Source organism: Carassius auratus, unplaced genomic scaffold, assembly GCF_003368295.1.
Source record: "Carassius auratus strain Wakin unplaced genomic scaffold, ASM336829v1 scaf_tig00215868, whole genome shotgun sequence".
Lineage (NCBI taxonomy): Eukaryota > Metazoa > Chordata > Actinopteri > Cypriniformes > Cyprinidae > Carassius > Carassius auratus.
This window is the reverse complement of record NW_020528283.1, coordinates 310,001-333,486: the sequence shown is the minus strand read 5'-3', so window position 1 is coordinate 333,486 and position 23,486 is coordinate 310,001. Positions and strand designations below refer to the sequence as shown.

At 37.4% G+C, this 23,486-nt stretch overlaps 2 protein-coding genes across 2 annotated transcripts in view; one reads left to right on the top strand and one right to left on the bottom strand.

The window, feature by feature from the left end:
• fam222aa (family with sequence similarity 222 member Aa) overlaps nt 1–8,015 on the top strand; it is a 55,771-nt gene extending 47,756 nt beyond the window's left edge. The window contains exon 3 of the mRNA XM_026261459.1: nt 4,800–8,015. Within this exon, the coding sequence (XP_026117244.1) occupies nt 4,800–6,253 (1,454 nt within the window). The 3' untranslated portion in view covers nt 6,254–8,015. The remainder of the gene's footprint in view (nt 1–4,799) is intronic.
• Nucleotides 8,016–21,545: 13,530 nt separating this feature from the next.
• Nucleotides 21,546–23,486, bottom strand: part of trpv4 (transient receptor potential cation channel, subfamily V, member 4) — a 19,537-nt gene continuing 17,596 nt past the window's right edge. Inside the window, exon 17 of the mRNA XM_026261450.1 lies at nt 21,546–22,840. Coding sequence (XP_026117235.1) covers nt 22,728–22,840 — 113 coding nt within the window. The 3' untranslated portion in view covers nt 21,546–22,727. The remainder of the gene's footprint in view (nt 22,841–23,486) is intronic.

Below are 23,486 nucleotides of genomic sequence, written 5' to 3'. Positions count from 1 at the left end.
CGTGAAGTTAGGTGGAGTGAAGGGAAGAGAGAGATAGAAGGCTAAGGGAGAGTAACATGGCAAAGCATGGCTCCTTAATTAAAGCATGTGATGATCAAAGGTAGACACCCGATCCAACCCCCCCACCCCCACCTTACGTAAAGGAGATCAGAAAATTGGCTCATCTATTTGCATATGGACCTTTGAAATCTACTGTTTTTTTTTTCTCTCTTTGGATCCAATGAAGTGAGGAAACTGTCAGTCTAGTTGTATCATATACACACACACACACTCGTGCACACACAAACCCTCCACACCCACCCTTCTGTGCTGGCTGTCAGGGAAACATCAAAGCGCTGTTGCGCTGCTGTTACTGAGGGAGTTGGAAGTGTCGGCCCCTGCTCTGGTCCTTCATGGGCTGGACAGATGCTCGACAGCCCCCATTTCATCTGACCCATTTAGAACACCTCCAATTAGACTGTGACAGCACTGAGACGAGCATCCTTTCATCCGCTGCCCAAGAAGATGCCAGCTAACATACGTGCTTTAAAAACTCTGCAGACCTCTGTAGCCTCGGGAATGCTTTAAAAAGACTTATTAGACATAAAAGAGCTAGTCTGAGATGGAGAAAGCTTGCTGTTTGTTTAGATTCCTGCGCGAATGTGGCGTAAAACATGACATGACTTTTATTCTCAAATAATTTTCTAGAAAATAAATAATGTTGGATTAAAAAATTATAAATGCAATGTTTTTTTAAAATCCATAAAAAGGTGGTCATAAATAAAACAAGTGTCAATCAGTGAAAGTGTTACAATAATTAACTTTTGTTTCCTTATTGGTCACCTTCCTCCTTGTTTTGGTTAATTGATTATTCCCCACCTGTCTCCAGTTCCCTCATTACCTTCTGTGTTTAAATACCCGGTCTGTTCAGTTACTCCTGGTCCGTGATTGAATGTGAATGTTTGAATGTGAAGTTATCTGTGAATGTCTATGTTAATGCTGAATGTAATATAGTATATTGTCTGTTATTCTCCTTCGTCATCAAGTAAACTCCTCATTTTGATCGCTATCCTCCTCTAGCACTTGTCTTTCGTTTAGCACATACCTCATTTGTAACAGAAAATGACATTCAAATAAAAGCAACAAAAAATATTTTATGCATTAAATGTCATATTGTGTACATATTTATGGAGGTCTTGTCTGATCTAAAAGCCAAATGAAGTGGGGTCATGCCACATGACAGTGATCCCAAACAGAGGTGTATATCATCAAACAACAACAACAGTAGCACAATCGAATGCAATTTTGTATTTTTTGGTCTTCTCTAGAGTCCTGGTTCCTATTCTATTTGAAATGCTGTGGTCTGAGCCAAGCCACTCAAGCAAGACATCCTATAAATATACATGAAATGAAACTGTTTTGGGTAGAGGAATGGGTCAGGTATGTCCTGTCTTCTGGAAAGGTTTGTGCAGCAGCTAAAGAAAATGTTTATTTTACATTCTATTTCGCATTTCTTTTAAGATCCTTTTCCCATACACTTAATTGTTCAAACTGTTCAATGAAGATAAAGCACTATAACAATGTTTATCTTTAAAAGTAATTTATTATCTAAAAGTATTTTATAGTGCCTCATCTTAATCGAATGTGTTATATGGTATGTTATTTATATATGATTTTAATGATTTTTGAAACTATGAAAAAAAAAATATTTACAAGAACCTTGGCTGCTTCTACATATTTGACAGTGAAGGTGGTATTTTTCCTTAAAAGCATTAATTGCTAAACATTTGTTTTCTTGACTCTGCATAGATATGCAACCTCACAACTTTTCTCTCTTTTTTTTTACCACATGCTATTAGATTTTAAGAGCTTAAAGCACATGGATGATGTAGATTTAGCTGCTTGAGTGATTGACCTGTGTCAGCTTAATGGAAGCTAGAGAGGAAAAGATGTGTAACAATCAGAAATGTAACTTCCTCACAGCTGAATCCCTGGAGTTCTGGAAAACCTCTCTGACATTTGCTGACACTGTCATTTATGGCAGTTTAATTTTAGTCAGAATGATAAAAACAACCAGAAAATATGCACACTTTTCTAAATATATAATTTTTGAGGGTTGGTAGTCATTTGTGGCAGTTGATTTATCACTTGTAAATTAAGTGCTTTGCCCGCTCCCCCACTGCCTTTTTGTAGCACTGAACTAAGTAGCCATGAAATTGCCTGAATAATGTCGTTTAAATCCAATCTCACACGGCCCTTCACCTCCGCTCATCCTCTGTGTTGCCTCTTGCAGCTCTTTCTACTTGTTTCCCCAACTCGTTTTTCTCAGAATCCCAAAAGCCCTAGGTTTCTCTGAAAACGGCTGATTCAAAACCCTGATCAAGCCAAAACAGAGTCCAACTACAAGGACACTTTGTCTTGCTGTTTGACTATTAGACATTAAGGTTTATTGGGTTTTTTATCATTTCCTGCCCTGCCCAACATGTGGGCCTTTGCGTTTTAATAGGACTGAGTCAGTTTTGCAGCTCAGATTTTAATGGATGTCTCAGTCGTGTTTTATGACAAAGCTTTTAAAGTACATTTTGTCTCACAGTTTCTCTGTATAGGCTGAAAAAACCCGGTTACAAATTCCCAGTAGGTGAAGTTTTCAGGGGTTCATGGGAGGGGTAATGTAGGTCTGTCTCTTCATTTGGAGATGGTCTGATTGAATAATTGAGAAATTGGCCTGGCCAAGGCTAAGACCTACTGGTGCTACTTATAAATCTCAAATGTGTCAATGCAATTAAACAGGTCTTTTATCCTCCTTACTTCCTGCTTGCTCTCCTTTCCGTCTCCAAGGGTAACCCAATTTTGAACAATAGAGAAGCCAAATTAATTTCACAAAGCACTGATTTAATAACGCCCTAGGTGCCTGATTTCAATTTTAAAAAGAGCTATTTATCCAGGGATAAACCTCCACTGGAAAATGTGAGAGAGAGAGGACTGGGTGAGAAATAAAATACAGTTTCAATAGACAGGCTGAATTTAAAACTTTCAGTATTCACATCGTTTGTGAATTGTGCATCTAAAGTTTGTACCCTTTCATTTTCGTTCTTAGCAGACTTTTTCTTACCATTTGAAGATTGCAATAATGAAAGTACATGCATAAGGTCAATGCTAAATACTAGAAGGGCAGCTGAGAAAACACAATGCATGTACTGTATTTAAAGAGCCAGTAAGATGAAAATTCTAAGCTTCCTATCACTGTTTATAAGTCCTGTACAATAGGTTTAAATCCATCCAAGGTTAAAAAACATTGTCATTTTGTCAAAATATCATTTTAAAATTACCTCAATTCTCAGAGATCCACAAACGGTTCGCGCGAAGCTGTTCAAAAGATTCAGTTTCCTTAAACCCCACCTTTCGATAGCATACTGTGTTCTGATTGGTCAACTAACATAGTCAGTTTTGATTGGTTGTTCCGCACACAACTTCATGGTAAACAATGCGTTACCATCTTTTTGGGGTGAATTATGTCTTATTCCTCTCATTGCGAAGCAAACAGTAAAATAAAAAACTTGAACAGTCTCGTTGCTTTTTCTTCTGTGTGGGTGTATTCAAGCCGCACGCTTCAGTTTGAATCTGAATAGCGCGTTCAGCGCGGGGGCGTGGTCACATTAGATATAATGAAGGGAGACGTGAAAAACGGACATCGCGTTTTTCATATGGATTACTTTATCACAGAATATCTGTTAGCAGCACTTGTTACACTTCATTTTAATGACGTGTTTGTAAAAAAAGGTCAGCACAGACAAAGGCTGCAGACAGCACATGTCAAAACAAACACATAACTTCATAATCATACTTCGCGTTGTGATTCGGAGATGCTTGTTGGTCTAAATAAAGTTGGTAATGAACCCTCTTTTATGGCCAAACCCTTTGAAAATCCCGCCTTGTACTCACCGAGATTAGAAAAGCAGTCATCAGTGAAATGTTGTGAACACAACAAAAGGGATTTGTTGTACTGCTCTGGTATTGTGGTGAAAATGAATTTCAGACATTGGTTCTTCTGATCTTCATTCTTTGGCAGTGAAAATAAAACAAACTTGCCTTTACAATTAAAAACACACTGTCTCCTTGACATGATGCTCTCACACCAACCAGAGCATCTGTGTGTGTGTGGGGGGGTGGGGCGGGTCAGAGTAGTTTTGTTTCTCCCAACACAGTAGGCGGAGATTATTATGCAAAGTGTTCCTAGTGACGTACATAGAGATGGGCAACAGATTTGAAATCTATAACGACTAGTTTCAGCGATTCAGAGTCGACTCCTTACTTTAGAAGCCAATAACTTTATAAATCGTGTACTTTTTGGTTTAATTACTTTGCACATTGTTTACACTGATGGACAGTTACACCATACACTGTAATACAGGTAATTTTTCATTTCCCATCTGTGTGGCTCTTTAAAGTCGAGGAAGGGTCTTATTTTCTTTCTTGTGGAAAAGGCTGAGCTGTTTTTGTAATGTAATCCAAAAAGAAGGACAGCTCATCTAGAGTGATGCCAAAAGTTGTTACACACCTGAAGGCAACGACTATGTGACCTTCAAACAGATAAAGAGGTCTTAGGAAGCTAGAAGCTTGGCACACTCTCTACTAAAACAGATTGGGATATGCCCAAAAAGATGGAATATAGAGTGCCAGAGAGTTATTTAGAAGAATGTCCAGGCTACTGCATTCTGACACTGAAATGACAAAAAGTTGTCATATTTGTGGGCCATGTTTCAAGTGTCTTAACGTCTGACTCATGATTTTCTTATACATATTTTTTTTTTGTCTTGCAGGCGAGCTGACTGTCCCCATGCCTTCCCCGCGCTATCCCAGTGCAGCAGAGCTGGATGCCTATGCGCAGAAGATGGCCAACAGCCCTCTGTCCATAAAGATCTTCCCCACCAACATCAGGGTCCCCCAACACAAGCACCTAAACCGGACTGTGAACGGATATGACACCACCGGACAGCGCTACAGCCCCTACCCCCACCTCCACACAGGGGGCTACCAGGGTCTGTTAGCAATAGTCAAACTCTCATCATCGTCGTCATCATCCTCATCTTCCTCATCATCTTTCAACACAAAGGGCGTCGTCAAAAACTCTGAGGGCAGGAGGACTAAGTTGTCTCCGGCGCAGATAGCAGTGGCTCCTTATCCGCCTCCCAACAGCAGCACTTTAGGTCATTGCCACGGACAGATTGTGTACCACACAGGGCATCCCAAACCGCCAGAGGCCACCACTCTATCAGTCCCCCCTAACGTCACTGTGGCCAGCTCCGTGATCCCTGTTGCAGGGGGCCGAGGATTGAACCTCCCTCCTCAATCGAATCTTCCCTCCATCCAGAGCATCATTTACCAGATCAACCAGCACTGCCAGGCCCAGGCTCTGCAGCAGGTGTGTCAGAACGGGGCCTCGACGGGACCTCCGAACCGTAGCCCATCCAAACAGGGCACCGCTAACTCCTCAGGGGGGACTTACGTCACTAGTGTGGCTCCGCAGGGAAACATGCCCTATTCAGGGACTGTGCTACCAGGGCAGAACGGGGAGGCAATGAAGGCTGGGGTGTATCCCGAAGGTATGGAATATCTGCTGTGGCAGAAACAACAGCAACAGCAGCAGGCAGTTTTGAGGATGTACAGTGGAGGGAGCGGAGGTGGAGGTGCCATCAGCAAGTCACCTGAAACCTGTGCCCCAGGAGGGTCCATCATGCTCGGAGGGGCACAGGTGTCCTCCTCAAGAGGTTATCCGATGACGGCCAGTACGAGTGGGGGTGGACTAGACAAGGTCAGCTCCTCGCCTTTGAACTGTGTGGGGATGCATGGAAACTTTTCTGTCGGTCAGTACTTTGCGCCTCCATGGAACAGTGTTCTGGTGACACCGGACAGTGACTGCTACAACCCACAAGAGCTGCCAGGAGCTACAACCACAGCCGGACCAGTGACGGGACACAGGGAGCTGGGATTCCACCACCATCACCAACACCCTCATCATCATCACCACCACAACCATCATCATCATCACCACCCCCCCATAGACAGCACGGGTCTGTGCTGCAGTTTGCCTAGTAAGAGTCTATGTAATGCTTCAGTGTTGAGCAGCAGTCTGCAGTCACTGGAATACCTGATCAATGACATCCATCCTCCCTGCATCAAAGAGCAGATGTTGGGGAAGGGATACGAGACCGTGTCTGTGCCGAGACTATTGGACCACCAGCATGCGCACATCCGCCTCCCTGTTTACAGATAAGAAGAGACGGGACTGTCCAATATAAAGAGCGAATGGAAAATCTTTAATCACAAACTGCAGTTCTTGCCATTGCCTAGATTTGCAGTGGAGTTCCGTGATCCTGCTCAAAGCAGACTGGGGGAGATCTGGATCAAAACATGGTCGGGTGAATGCTGGAAAGCCAATTGGTGCCTCTCGGCTCAGAGCTGAGAGAGAATTGCTGGCTAGGAATTGGAATGTTCCTAAATGTGGATTCTTTTTGCCAAGAGGGATTTTTTTCTTTTTTCTTCTTCATTGTTGTTGTTTTCCAATTGTTTCTCTTTTTTCCCCTTTTAATTATTTTATCGGACTCATTTAAATTATTTTTAATTTTTTTTGGTTTAAAAATGAAGTATATATGGCCTCCTCTCCTCCCCACATCGCAAGTAGCCGTTTGGATTAGCATGATGAAGATGATGGTCTTAAAGCACCACGGTTGTCTATAGAAGATACAGTTAAACCTATGCTCACATAACACTGTAAGAGGTAATGGTATGCGCACATTACAACATTTCAAAGACCAAAAAGGCAACTAGATCAGTGCTTTTAGGTAACATTAATTGATAAAATGGAAAAACCGTAGTGTTAATTGATTTTTCATAGAAATTGCACTGCTTGGGGTGTAACAATGTGTGAAAAGTCTTGGCAGGTTGGAAATTAGACATTTGAATATAATGTATTTAAAGAACATGAAGACTTGAACCTATTTTTGTTGTTTTATATATACTTGTAGTATATAATATGCATTGGCTGCTAAGGGAGTAAGAGTGTAAAATGCTTAGGTTTTTAATGTTTCGTTAAGGGTCATTCGTTTTGATTTTATTCTCTTTTGGCTGCAGTATAAGTTTCTGCTGTTCTCATGGTGTAATCAGCACCGAGAGCTAAACAACAGAATTCTCATTTATTTAACACTGGAATCAAATCTCCAAATAAGCAGATATATAATGAAAGCTCTGTGAAAGCTCTGAAATGAGACCGCCCTCATTAACAAGATTAGGCCGATCCGGTCTGTTTAAAAAGAAACATCATATAAACTCTGGAAATGAGCTGTCTGTTGTTGGAAAGCTTGTTCTTGATTGGTTAGGGATCAAATATACCTTCCCTCACTGCTTTGAAGTTGCAAAGTACCCTCGAGACCATTAAATGAGGACCTGAGAGGAGTTAAACTATCAGAGGTGTCGCTTGACCATTCCTTTTTTTGAAACGATAAAAACAATCATTGCCTCTCTTGAACAGAGGTGGAAGGAGAGGTGACGAGCGTTTTTCTCAGCTCTGTGCTAGCGGTTTGAGCCGGGTTGAGGCCGCTCGTAAGCTTTGTCTCAACACTGAAATATTTATTCCGACTGTGACTTTCCTGTGAATGTACTGCACTTAGATTACTGAGAAGACTAATGCCTTGTGGGACAGAGAGGGGGAAAATAAAGAAAAATTGGATGGGCACAGCGGTCCCTGGCGTTAAATTAGCATTTCTTTTGTCAGTCAAATTTCACCGGTAAATTGAATTTAAAAACTCAAGTGAGTCGACAGGGGTTTCTGGCGGAGGCAAAAAGCTGGCTACAGTCTAGATTTATGAAGTGCAATTATTATGACTGTATTAACAATTTTGTTTTCTCTGAGCTTACACCAAAAAAAGAAAAATGTAAAAGTACAGCTGTGTCTACATTCCCAATGTACCACATACTCATTCCCTTCTTGTTTTGAGGTGCAAAATAAAATGATTTCAAGAATTTATTGAGAAACCCACGTCTTTGCTTTGACCTTGTCTGTATTACTAAAGGGAAATTGCCATGCATAAACGCAAGCCGTTTGGGAGGTGGAAAATTAACTTCTTGTAATTGAGTACTTGCAGAGATATACTACCTACTAGATAGGCGCTACTGAGTTTTTCACACTTGAAATGGTTAACCCAAAGTCATTTTTGACTTAATCCTGGTGAAATTAATCCTAGAATACTTACACTTTATTATACATTAGTAATTAGTCTTGAGTCAGGTTTTGAGATCTCACACTGCAAACCCTGGGTTAAAATTGCTATTTGCATATTTATGAGGTTATCATAATTGAATTGACAAGTAAAGCATGCAACATATTTTTAGTACTTCAAGTCTGAAACATTTTTATATTTGAATACTATTAAATGCATATTTTTGAGTCCTCTTATAATTTAGTTAAAACCTAAAATTCACATTCCCCAAATTCCCTGTGACAGCTCACATTTGATGGGTTTCCACTGAAAAAAAATCAGCATTCTAATTAGTTTTTTTTTTCCTTATGTAACCACATTAGGATTTTGTCACACATCTTATGTTGTTAAATTAATGTTTATTGCATGAACAATCATTCACCTTGTCTCAGTGGTTCATCTGACTGTAATTACTTTCCCAAACATAGTCCACAAAAAATATTTTGACTGATTCGTTGAACATGGAGCTTCCCGTGTTGAGCAGTTTGAAAAACATTGATGTCTCGGAGCAGCTGAAATACTTTGCAATATGCTACAGTGCATGTCCACAGAGATCCATTGTGTCTCTGCAGAGAAGCCATGTAAGAAGTGATTGTGTTAGTCAGGCTGAACATGCTTGGAGTGTGCCGTATTGATCTGCTGTAGATTAGCTCATAATAGCCCACTGCTTGCTTTGAAGACAAACAAGGGGACCAGCAGGGAATACAGGCAGTACACCTGAAGTCAGCCGTGCCTACATTCTGCTTTCACAATGCTAGTCTTCAATGAGATTTTTTTACGTTTTCAGTCCATCAGTACATGTTTGTGCTAGATAAGGGGTGATATCCTAGATAAAATGCACTCTGAAGTATGTGAGCTCATGTTGGTTTAGAGAAAGCAGAGTTGTAACAGTCTATAAACATCTCCGAGTGCACGCAGTCTTTTTTCCGTGTGTAGTTTTTGTCAGCTTGAAAGATGTGCGTCTGATCACATCCCTGGGGGCTTTCATCTCTGCCTCCCTGCTGCTGTCATCCTTTATGTTCTGTCTCTGCTGTGTTAATGGATTTGAGGAGTCCGCTGCAGCAAAGGACTCTCTTTCAATCTCTTTCTTTTTCTCGTGTTCTGCCCTCTACAATTCAGAGTGCTTTAGTTTTATTCAGAAATAGAATGCACCAGGGTCAGAGATTAGCCTTTCCAATTTTTGCCCCCTTAATTGTTTTGTTTTTTACATTTATGAGGGCAAATTTTATTACCACCTTAATTATTTTGTCTGTGTTGTCTTTAATGTAAAATGCTTGAATTTAACCAATTACTTGAATCCATCAAAATACTTAAACTGTTGCCAATAACAACTGACTGTTTAAAATTGTATCTAAATTATACTGTTTGGCGAATATGGCTACGAGATTATGACAAAAATCGTTCTTGTCGATTATTGCACTCGATATTGTAATAATGATTATTAATGTTGATTAACAGAATAAATATAAAAACTTGTTTGTGTTTTGTGTCTGCATTTTCGGCAAACTGGTAACTAGGGAAAGTAAAATAATACAGTAAAAAAAAAAAAAATTTTAATTGTAAAAGTCTAAAATCCTTTAAAACCTGATAATTGGTCAGCAAAAAGTACTCTTACGTGAAACACTAAAATATCATGGGACTTTTCATGCAAGTTTACAATAAATACTGTTGATTGTACCAGTTTTATGATTAAAAACTAACAAATGAACTTACAGTTTACAATAAAAAAAAACGTAAACCGATATCTCTGTGTGACAGCTTGCATTTGATGGGTTTAAGGCAAATGTGAGTTCATTTATAAAGGTAAAGAAAAAACATATTTTAGTATTTTGGTATAATAATAATATTTCAGGAAATAAAATATGCTTTTATACTGTAAATGTAATCTGTGCAACTTAAAACTTTTACGGTGAAGTTCTGGCAGTCACAACTGACATTTTAATCTTAATCTATTAAAATATTAAACTTTTGGTTTACTAAATTTTATATACATACATACATATATATATATATATATACATCTTTATTTATGTATTTGTTTTTTGTCTAATTTCAATAGTTTGAAATCTTATGAAAGAGATGAACGTATCAGACATATTTAGCAGCACCAAATGTAATAGCAAAAATAATCATTAGTTTTTCAAACCATTCCATTGTTTAGACAAATACTTTGTCCCACCTCAAACTCATGCCATATGTTTACCTGTCAGACAACTCAAGCAGAACAATGTTTTAAAAGCACTGCAGAGAGACAGTCCCTTGGAAATCAACTTACAAAGGCATATAGTTGTTTCTGCACATTAAACTGAAATATATATATATATATATATATATATATATATATATATATATATATATATATATATATATATATATATATATATATATATATATATATATATATATATGGTCTATTAAGTTAATTAAGGTTTTAATGAAGTTTAACCCAGTTCTACTTAGCATCTTGCTGAACTGGCCCATTCACTAATGCAAACAGAGACAGATTGGTGTCAGGAACAATAGGCCTCTTAGCGTCCATACGAATAATAGCATTAGACCCTGTATAGAATCACAACGAGCTGTGTCCCCTCATCTTCTTTGGCTTTAAGAAGACATATAGACCATCAGCAGCTGCACCTGTCCTTTGAAGCACCATGTCTTTGAGTGGTGGCTTGTTTTCAGACGGATTATAGTTAGCGCTGACTGGCGCTCAGATGTGCTGTTGCAGTGTTACAGGAAGGTGGACTTTGGAGAAAGAAAGAGACCGGACAGGCGGGGGGTTCAGAGCAGCCCTGGAGCGTGAAGTCATCCTGGTTGGTAATCTGGATAATTGCAGCGTTGCTAGTGCTCTAGTCTCTGATTGTGTGCCTCTGTGGCCCTGTGTGCAGATTGGCCCCTCAGGCCCAGTGAACCGGGCCACTGCAGTTCCCTTCTGCAAAGAGAGAGTGAGACAGCTCTACCTCCGGCCTGTCTTATAAGACATAGTGGATTTATTTAATGAGGATCATAAAACTGATCAAATTTGGGAAAAAAAGACCCCATTTACATTCTTAAAGGAATAGTTCACCCAAAAATGAAAATTTGCTAAATAATCCCCACAGGCCATCCGAGATACAGAGGAGTTAACTTTGTTTATTCATCAGAATACATTTGGAGAAATTTAACATCCGCCACTTTCTCACCAATGGATCCACCGCAGTGAATGGGTGCCATCAGAATGAGAGTCCAAACAGCTGATAAAAGCTTCACAATAATCCACACAACTCTAGTTTATTCATTAACAGCTTGTGAAGTGGAAAAGTTGTGTTTTTGTAATAAATTCATCATTGACGTTTTTTTTTTTTTTTTTTTTTTTTACTTAATTTTTCAACCTTTTTGCTTCTGGCGAAAATATGAAACCTCTTTCCACAATATCTCTTTCCCCAGTGAAAAAGTTATGTAGTCTGAATAGAGAGTGAAATATGCTTAGAACGAACACGGTTTACAAGTGAAAACAGTCCAAAACAGTTCTAAGAAATGTCGGTGGATTTTGATGCGAGAAGACAAAAGGGGATGGACTTTTTCAACTGGAGGGAAGCTTTATTATGGATCATGGGCCAGAAGCTACTGTTTAAAGTTAAAATGTCTTAAACATTAGCCAAATAGTTACTTAGGCATCTTAGCATTTTAGGCTTCTGTTGTAGACAATGTAGTCATTAATGTTAATATAATAAAGATTATGGGAGTATTGCAAATAATGATGATCTGAAAAGGCGACATGCACAATGCAATGCTAAGTCAATGAAATGTCAGTCATTTTGGATACAAATCTCTTCCAAATTAATGAATGTACTGTAAATGCAAATGAAGCACTACCAGTGAGATACGCTGAGATGCTCTGCAAACCTTTCATTTCATCTTCAAAAGTGTTTTCTGTTGTGTCATGATCTAGTCATTTCCAGATGAATAAAATCAAGTCTTACCAGCTTACTTCTATCTTGCTAAATATTTAGTAAATTTACTATGAAGTGCATTGCATTACAAAAGTTTTTTTTTTCTTTTTCTTTGTTGACATTGAGGTGGCTTCATTGGAGAGCCAGATTTTGCATTCTGTCTTTATTTGAATTCAGGATAGAAGTTTTTCTCTTTAGCCTCAGTGCTTTACTTTCCTGCTTCTTCTTCTGCATACAATCCTTGACACATCCTATGGGTAACACTTTGAGTGGATTTTGTTGTCCCTTAACCACTGAAATGGTGGAGAGGGTCAGAGCATCCCATTAACAGATCCATATGTGGGCTTTCATTTAATACCCTCGTTCTTGAGGGGTCTTTATTATCTCTGTGTCCTTTGTCGCACTCTCTTTCTGTCTCTCTCAACCTCTCATCGTAATTTAAATGGCTAAAGCAGCCCTCCTGTTCTTCTCTGCTGGTTCATTGCTACAGTCATTAATTAGTTCATCTTTGGTTCAGTTCAGCTGTCAGACGGAAAAGCTCTGGGTTCAGCGCTCTGGATTTACCATATGGATCTCTTCTTCTCTGCCATTATAAGCTAAACATGATTTCAGAGGACATATGGCCTGTAAATACATCCTATATATCCAATTAGTGTAGCATGGTCAACATCCGAACCCAGTATTGGCTCCACCTGGGCCATGCATCATTTTTCATATTTATGTAAACTAAATGTTAATTTCAAACTTTTTCCCTCGGATCTAATTTTTGAAGCATTTTAGTTCCATATCAGTAACTTTATTAATTATTATGTTGCCTCAAGGCTACTTTGTGCAGTTAGGGTATCAAAATGAATAGAAAAATATTATTAATTAGTGATTTTTAATAGAGTAAAGCAACTGTGCACAAATACAGTAATTAAGAAAACTTTTTTTTCTTAACAAGACCCTCTCCTAATTCCACACTGTTCAAAAAAAGAGATTAGTAACCACATAAACCACACAGAGCCACAATCCTGAATCCTATTGCATGTGCAAAAATTTCCCATGCCAGCAGAACGTGGTGACTTTTATTTAGAAGATTCAGAAGATAAATATGCATGCAAAAACAAAAGCAGTCTCTTATGTTCACCAAGACTGCATTTATTTAAACAAAAAATACAGTAATGTTGTGAAATATTACTGCAATTTAATATAACTCATTTCTGTTTCAATTGCTGTATGTAAATTATTCCTGTAAATGGTAACCCTGCATTTTTAGCAGTCTTCAGTGTCCCGTGAACCTTCAGAAATCATTCAAATATGCTGATCTGCATATTTCCTATTATTATCAATGTTGAAAACAGTTGCATAACTTAATATTTGTGTGAAGCTAATTTTTTTTTTTAGAATTCCTTTTTTGTAAATAGAAAATTGGAAAGAACATTTATTTGAAATATAAATAATTTTTGGTACAGTATAAATGTCTTGACTGCCAATTTATTTGATTTATTGCATGCTTGCTTAATAAATAATAATAATAACAACCTTTATAAAAGTAATAAAAATTTCCTGTTATTTTTCATTGTTTTTTTTTTTTTTTTTCAGAGTATGTACTGCTCCATGCATGGATTTAATTTGTTTTAAAAAAAATCAAGTTATAACTGGTTTACATCACTTTTTAAGTATCATAACAATACTGCATATTGGCTCCTGATACAATGTAAGTTATGATTATTTGGACCTTAAATTGAATGCCTCTGCTATGTATTATCAGTATATACTCGGCTGAAATCATATGTGCACGGCAATCAACTTCACGTCCAAATAATAATTTTTCATTGAAATGAACTGAGTGGCATTTCAGCCCCGTCTGTCTATATCAGTGTTATCTAAATCTAGATTCACGTCTACGTCTAGGCAACACTGGTGGCGTTGTGCACAGCAGGCCATTGTTACACAGCCAAGTATTTGAAGGGCACAGGCCCTGTGGGAGAGAGACAGGAGCCAGTAACAGGGGGAGAGATATGGCAACACAGTGAGCTTGATAGAGAGCTAAAACCCATAATCCCTGTGGTTCAAACCACAAGCGAGACTCTTTCCTCTGAGTGCTTGATGACAGAGTCTAACTCTTCGGTGTGCGTGTGCATACAAGGCCAAAAAACAAGGCATGCTGATAAAAGCCATCCCTCTCATTTCCTCCTTATCCATGTCGTTCAGAAAACAGAAATAAAAATAAGGGCAGCTGCTCTCACCGCAGATCTCTGGCACTGCGTTTCGAGAACGGCACGCACACAAACTGTAGGTCTTGCCCCCATTGTGGTTCGGACTCAGTGAGGTGCATGTAAACCAAAACATTGCTTTTAAAAGAGCGTTGCCTCTAGTGTAGAATGTACTCTCATGGAGAGCTTCGCTTCTGGTCTGGCTGCACTCCAGCACACATACTACGCATATAAAAGAGAGATGCAGGCCCAACGTTCATCCAACCGATCAATGCCAGTGGCCTCGGTGCATTCTGGGTAACTCGGTCCATCCGAACCTAATGCTCCTTTGATGATATAACATTTTGAAATGTTGTAATGTTCTGTCAGGAGTTCACTGGGCTGCATCCCAATACGCCTACTTATAGTATGCACTGGAAGGATGCACTTTATTGATGAAAGGAAAGTGTGTACTGCACAAGAGAGTGCCAGGATTGTTTACCTACCCTCATGTTGTTCCAAACCTGTATGACTTTCTTCTGTGGAACATAAAATGAAGAGATATTTTGAAGAACAAAACAATACTGCACCACACTGAATTTCATCGTGTGGACGAAAATAAAATAAAGTAAATAAAATCACTGTGACCTTTTCAAATATGTGAGGGTCAGTAAACAATTGCTGAATTTGTATGATCATGAAAAGTTTACGAAATTTTATGATTCTTCTAAATCTGGTTCCGAAAGATAATCTTCACAGATTAACACAACTTTAAATCATTTGAAGCCTAGATAAAATCGGCAGAAGTAAAAAGGTAAACATAGGCTATAACTGATATACACCATGTTCGTGCGACTTCAATTTCACCACGATTAAGCTTCTGACAGATCAGTCTTTATTCAAAAAACATTTTGAGTTAGAATAGTTTGCAAAAACATAATAATAAACTGAAATCAGACTAGTGAGGCGATGAGTTTCCTGGTTTGGCATGATGACGTTTAAAGGGATAGTTCACCCAAAAATGAAAATTCTGTCATCATTTACTCATATATCTAACTCATGTCATTCTACCTAACATTTGGTAGTTCCCATTGACTTCCATTGTATTTATTTTCCAATTATGGAAGTCAATGGGAACCACCAACTGTTCGATTACTAGCAATCTTCAAAATATCTTAATATTTATGTTCAATATAAGAAATCAACTCACAAAGGATTGGAAAGATATGAACTATCCCTTTAATGATCCTGATGAATGTGTATTCCCATTCAGACACTTGCTAGCAACTGCCTTTTTCAAGACAAGTAAAAGCTTTAAAAACAATCTCAAGTATTATGGATATATTTTAGGCTGTAGAATAAAAACTCAGACCTTATTTCAGGCATTTAACCAAAAAAAACGTTAAACCCCCCACTAAACTTCAGGTCGATGGAACCGGAAGAGCTAAAATGTTCAATTGTTTTCTGGTTTTGGCCTACAAAAATACACCATCCCTATAGAACTGTATTTAGTATGCAGTGCTTGTGCCATACACATTTTAATAATAAACATATCTGTAGCTGTTTGTTCATTCCTCCTGTCATGACACCCATGTCATTCTGTGGATCTAGAAAGATGGTTCAATTGTAAATTTAAAAACTAAATTGTTTAACACAAGATATGTGCAGGAATGTATTTACACCTAGATGTGGTTTATGAATGGTCACTAAAAAGGTCACTGAATTAAGTACATACTCTGAAAGTCTCTCTTTTTCCTTCTTGTGCTGATGTCTTTGACACAAGGCAACAGAAAGGCACAATCTCTTTTTAGTCAGACAGTCAGCAAAACTGAAAGGCAAAAAGAACAATCGCTTTGTTTGCTAAGTTTCAAGCCAGAAGATTTCAGCATGGACTTGACTGGCCTTTCCTCGGAGGAATTGCAGTGAAACTGAAGATAGCTGAGCCACAGATGAAAGAGACAGAAACGAGAGCGAGAGGGAGGGTGAAAGAGCTTTGTATTTGTCACTAAATTGGATTAAAGATTTAGCTGGCATCATTTGTAGTAATGTATGCAGAGTTAAACGCTGCTCAGAAGCCTCTCTCACTCAAAGAGCTTTAATACTGAAACTGAACAAAGTGCATTCAGCTGCGCTGAACACAATCTCCACGGGATGAGCAGTTTCCTTTTAATGTTACCATAACTACACTTCACTGCACTTTTGGCAAATTTCCCACCCTTTGAAAAAATTTCTAAACGCTGCTGTTTCTCTCACTGTCTAATGTGAGAAAAAGCACTAGACAGTCTGGAGATTAGTTCAGCAGTTTTATTTCCCATTAATTGCTGTATTGTTTTGTTGGGCTCATACTGAGAATACATCTGTGATTGAGCAGAAGCAGTTCCGCAATGTTTTCAACGCTCTTAAAAGAAGAACGGGTGGATAAAAATAAGAGAGAACCAATCAAAAGCTTTAAATTATGAATCTGGAAATTCAGAGAATCGAAAGCGTCTAATGTGTTACAGTAAATGTCCATTTTATTTTAACCTGATTGTTTTCATTTGACTGTCTAAGTGTTGAATTCTGTTGCTCTTATGGATGATTCGTTGTGAGCTTTTAGTTGGTTTTCTCTGTGTAATAGTCAAAGAAGAAGGGGACAGGGCTGCAAAGAAGAAAACTGCACAGGGGTTCAGCCGTCATGATCTGATTCAACATCATCTTCAGCATCATAGACTTTAAAGATGAAGAGGGTAGAAGAGAGGAATATAGATGGAGATGGCCTTTACATTTTTGTATGCTTGTAAAAGGCACAATCCCATTTAAATCAGTTATGGAGTCACAGTAGCAGTAAAGATCTTTCCAAACTAGTCTGAGCCAGTTTTAGCTCTGATCAGCTGAAGGCCAACGGCTCACAGACTGCTTTTCCTTTGAAATATTTGTTAGTTAAATACTGCTGTTCATCATAGTTCTTCTTGGGTTATTGGTGGTATTCAGTGTAAATATGCTAAAATAAAAAAATAAATAAAAAAAATGGATAGCAATATACTTAAAAGATACCAATAAAGCAAGCTAAAGTTTTAAAGTAGCTTCCCTTGTGCCGGTGGGTGTACAAATAAATGGCTTTTATCAGTCTTGTGTGTGAAGACTATTAAAAAGGAGAGAGCAAAAAATAATTTTGGAGAATGGAGGAGGGTAGATGTATGTGGGGCTTGGAGGTAGAAATGCAAATAACCATGAATGTGGAAAAATAACAGCGTGAAGATTCAACTGTGCAGAAATTCCTCACAAATCAAACCTCAAGCCCCACAAAATTGTGCCATCAGCACTCCACCCAAGCCGAGCAATGTCTGACTTCATTAAGGCTTGTGAGCGAAGGTGCAGCTGCACATGAGTGTGTTTGATTAACTCTGCAATGATTTCTGACTTAATCAGTCAGAACAAATTCAGTGAGCAGGAAGCCTTTTATCAGCCACACTCACTCACCTGTACATCTGCCTTTTAGCCAGCAGCAAATTAGCAAACCGACGGCTGTCAAAAATGAATAATTGAACTACATTTACAAAGATAAAGACTGAACTGGTACACTAGATCAGTTCGTATTTGCTAGGCTTTGGCTAGAATTACTACTTGAAATAAATACTTCTTGGTCACATGTGGCGGATTAGTATATTAGCTGTTTTATAACCATCACGAGGAGTCCTGGTTTTCTCAGATAATTTAAAAGCAAAACTTTTAGACTACAAAACATCCTCCTTAGTAAGAAATACACAGACTCAATTTGGAAAATAGCTTACTGGCAGATTTATATTTCTGCATATAAAGACATTGCATAAATGGTTTCCAAATTCACCACTGATCTGTTCCTAAAATCACATACTGTCAGAGTACAGTATGTAATGCATTTGATGAAGAATTTACTAAACCATTAATATAGGACATTCTGTAAGCATCAGAAATGTGTAATATGAGTACAATCTGGTCATACTAATCTGCCATGTGACCTTTGGCATTCACAAATATGGTGACGCCTAATCCTGAGGTAGTAAAGTGTCCATCATATGGCATCATAGATACATTTTGCCTTGTTTTTACCACAGTTTAATATGATTGCATGGCACTCAGTTGTCATCTTGAATAGTCATTTTGAGTTTTTAATTATATGTTGTATATACGTATATATATATTTATTTATTTTTATTTATTTATATGAATTAAGTTACATTGTAGGTAGACCTCAGCTTGGAGAAAATTGATCATATTGATAATAATAATAAATATATTATAAAATAATAGCTATTGCTGTGTGAAGCTCAGTGTTGATATTGTATCAGTACAGATTTTATTTTGCAATAACAGATAAGACTTTCAAAGCTTTGGTGTTTTCAAAGTGGTGATGTAAGAATACAAAAATCTGTTTCCTGATCTCTCCTATTGCAAATCTCATTCATTCAGAAATGCCTCACGTTGGCGAGGAATCTCACCACTGGGTCTGAAAGCTATGACTTCCCCCTCCTTCAAAGCAAGTACAAATTTACTTAGGAGAAGAGGAATGTCTGAACCAGTAAAGAACAGAGAGGGGTTAAACAGTGTCATACCATAACCTCATTCATTTGCTGCCCTTAGGTCAGCAGGGCCGACTCCGCCTGATGTTAGCCATTAGCCCAGCCATTTGCCCATATGTTGGAGCAAATGAGTGCTCGGATAAGTCATGGATCTGATAATACACCCATGGGCAGTTAGATTTGACTTTTAAATAGGACTGACTGATTCTGTATGGTTCATCCTGAAGGAAAAATATCCCAATGTGCAGTGTTTTATAATGCAACCCACATATTCACTTCAAAATATAATTGGAGCTATAAAACATGATCAAATGCACTGAACAGATGGGACCAGTTGCATAAACATACTCACCATGTGAAGACTATGTCTTAACAACTAGTTTGGTAACAGGTATGGTAATCATACGGTAATCAGTCTTACTTTTTGGATTAAATTAGACCAATTTATGTTTTCATGTATCTCACTTTAAGAAGTTATGATCAAACTTGCAGAGAAAAAAAAAAGTAATTAGCTTTTAAGCGCAGTCTAAGCAGTTTATACAAACTGTATATATACAGTACTCTGCTAAATGATGCTATTGGTATGTTTTGAAATCTTTTATTGTACTGTTCTGCATTTATTTTATTTATGTATTTAATATTTTCTGGAATGGATACTGAATTTTTTTTTTTTTTTTGGTAAAACTTTAATCTGTCCAATAATCTGTCTACCGGCAAAATAATTTGAAGCGAAAATAAGAATTTTTTATTTTATTTTTCACCTACATTACATTAACAAGTTAATGTAAATTTACAAATATATATATATATATATATATATATATATATATATTCCGAAATTTTCAGGGAATTTGTGTTTGAATTTAATTGTAGATTTTGCCATATTTTCACTTAAAATGGTATTAGCATAAACCTTAATAAAAAATGGTATCAGCATAAACCATAAATGTATTTATGTTTATGTATTTTTACTGGAAACCAAGACAAAAAACAAAACAAAAAAAGACTGGTTAAGAAGATTTTTTTTTTTTTGCGGTGTTCAAAAAGGACAATTTTCTTTGGCTTCTGAGCACAAACTCACAGTCTCACACTCATATTCACATTATCAGTTCACTGGCAAATAAGCCATCTGCTCGTCCTGGGCGGCAGAGTTACATCAACAGTACTCCAGCGCTGACAAACATCATTCTGAGGCCAAACATTCATCTTTCTTCTTTGTATCATCCATCACTTTCTTATTAATTTCCTTCCTGCATCTTTCTATCACATTCTCTTCTTCCTGCAGCTCTCACCTGTGGTTTGTCGTTCTCGTTGTCTCACAGAGGAGTGTGCTGGGTGCTGAGCCGCTTAGGTTCTGCTGTGGTTACAGAGGTGCTGACGGTGACACTTGCTGGCCCAGACCGTGCCCTAGTTACAGAGAGTGAGTGAGAAAGAGAAAGAAGGGAAAGAAGGAGGATGGGTAGGCTAAAGTGTCAGCAGTGCGAGGTGCTCAGTACTTAGATAAACTCCTGTGGGATTAATGACCTAGTTAAAGTTGGAGCTAAAGAGGATTAGCCTCCTCAGAGAGGTGGCAATAGATCCAGCATGTCCTTCAGCGTCGGAGGCAAAGGAGGAGGAGGAGAAGGATGAAGGGGAAGAGAGAGGGAGGGTGTAGGTTGCTACTGAGCATGCAAAAAAGCAATCACATCTTGCAGATTGACACAAGGTCAAAATGTCGCCAAAGTGGTGGAAAATTATGGCAAAGACGCAGACGGCGCACTGGAAGTTTTTCAGTTATTTTCAGAATATTTGTGCATAGTGGTTGTATGTTCTGTGTTATTTGTATTGTGACTTTGCTGGACTGATCTGAAGGTGTGTCATATTCATTCCAACAACAATGCAAAAAAGTACTATGATACTTCCATTTTTTGACAGCATGGTAGCATTATAGTTGCTACTTCGGGGTAACATGTGAATATATATTTACAATTAATAGTCATAACAGAAATAAAAATAAAATATGAAACTACAGCACTGATTGAAGTGCAATTAAGTTTCAGTTGATGTGTTAGAACAGCTGTAAACATATGGAACTCTAGGGCCATCTAGTGGTCAAGAGAAAAACAGACTAGAACCCGCCATCTAGAGGCTTTTTTTTACACTTTTGAAGACTTTTCACCAAAGAACGAAACATTGTTTTAATACAACAGTTTTCATTTAAGTTATATTATTCCATATTAATGGTCTAATTCTTCAGAAGGATATCTCAGTAGTGACGTTAAGTAGCTAATGATAATATTAAAAAAAATGAATTCATGATCTAATGTTCAGAAATTGGTGTCATTCTTGTGAAAGCATGAATTTTAGTTCTGTAAATGCAGATTATATTTAGTGCGAAATTTAAAAAAAATATATATATATATATATATATATATATATATATATATATATATACATGAAATAATATTATTTTCTCTTTTTTTTGTCAGTTTTATTGAAATGTTTTAGAAGTATTTCGCCATGATGTAAAAGATCTGCTGGCAAGTTAATTAGGACTGCTGAATATTTCTTAGTCGAGTAATGTATTTCAATTCATTCAAGGCAAGCAGATTAGTGATTAAGAAGCAATGAGATGAGTTAAAACACTACAAATAAGACAAAGCTGCTCTTTCAGATACTTAAGAGTCTGCAATTCAAAATCTCTTTATTGTTGATGAAACAAATCTCTCTGATTGTTGGAATAGGCATCCAATCCAGCACATAAATATATTGTTTATCAAAAGCAGCATCAATCATCTAACAAGCGGACAGGATAATATTTGCAAACAAGAATATTTTACCATCTATTTCTGTACATTCTTCTGATTCCTAAACAATAGTGTTTAATACAATACATAAAGGATATTTTACCAAAGTGGTCAAATGACCAAAGTGTGGAAATCAGGCTTGAGATCAGCCCTGTTCCAGCCCTCTATAAATCACACTTGATGGACTTCAAAAATAATTAAAAAAAAACCTAAATTGAAACAGTCATTAAAAATAATAATAATAATTTTATCAATCATGTACTAGCCTACAGCATTTGGACAATGCATTTTGTACTCTGTAAAATATATATATTAAAAATACATAAAATAGTTTCCCTAAATATGTCTTTTGGCATTGGTTTATCAGTGAAAAAAAGAAACCTCTCATATGAACCGGTCGCTTTGAATCATTACCACTATCACACCAATTAAGTTCAGTGTCACACTATTGCTATCATACTGAGGTGAAAATAGCAAACTGCTGCTGTCTGGCATTGTACACACTCCTGTTGTGGGAGCCACATCTGTTTTCTACATGACCTTTATTACAAAACAAAGCCAAAGGCCAAATCAGAGCAGCATTCTTTGTCCTTCCGTTATGGGTTTGCAATATAACAAAAGAATAACAATACAGTTTTTCACTAAAAAAGGGGGCTGCACTTTATCACAAGGCACATGTAACACTGAGGTAATCTGACATGATTATTGATTCAAATGTAACCTTTTCCACATAATCCATAACAAATGTCAGCAGGAATCAAAGCAGACAGACGCTGATATTGCAAGACATTGTTTTTTGATCAAAATAATAATAATAATCATAAAAATCTATTTAAAATCTATTGCACACTACGAAAAACACTACAACATCACACATTAAATATGTTCCTGAGTGTCTCATGGTTCCAAATATACATGTAAAACACAATCAACATCATAAAAAAATCAGGATACTTTTAAAGGTCATAATATATAAAGAGCTGTTCTCCCAATAGTAATTAAAAAAACTGTAGTTTCAAGGGCTTTACCCTCTTTTACAATAAGTCTTTAGTGTTCAGCTTTAGCTTTCAGACTTATGTCTGTGTCTGCCTGTGAGAGGCTCCATCTCTAGGATATGGTCTCTGGAGCCCCTGTTCAGTTCAACCACTCTTGGGACGACCGTTGACCAGCGATCTGTTGAATAGAGGAGAGAAATTACAGCTGTGGGCTTATTTTTTAAACATACATTGTTGTGTATTACTGTGTATTTTCTGTACTGAAAAAAAGAAGATTTTTCGAAGTTATAAATAAAACCAAAATTATTGGAGTATGTTTTACAAGAAAATACAGTTGCAGTCTTTATACCTCCAAGTTTCACGTTTTATCTAATGTATTACTTGGCATTTCTATGAAATGAAAGCTGAAGTAGGTAACTTTTATAAAAAAAAAATTATTAAACCTGTCATTATGTCCTGACAGTAGAATATGAGATTGAAAATCCCTGAAAAAAATCAAGCTCCTCTGGCTCCTCCCAGTGCTCCTATTGCCATTGCAGAAATACATCGCTCCCGGTAAAAAAATAACCAATCAGAGCTGCGGTCCGTAACTTTTTTTTGTGTTCAAGATTTACAAAATGTATATAATAAGCGAGTACACCATGAATCCATTTTCCAAACCGTGTTTTTATCTTGTCCTGAATCACTAGGGTGCACCTATAATAATTGTTTATATTCAGATTTTAGATTGCTTCGGGGATACCGCGGCGGAGTAACCCAGTACCTTTGTGATTCTTCATAGACATAAACAGAGAGAAGTAGTTCCGGCTACAATGTTCTTCCGC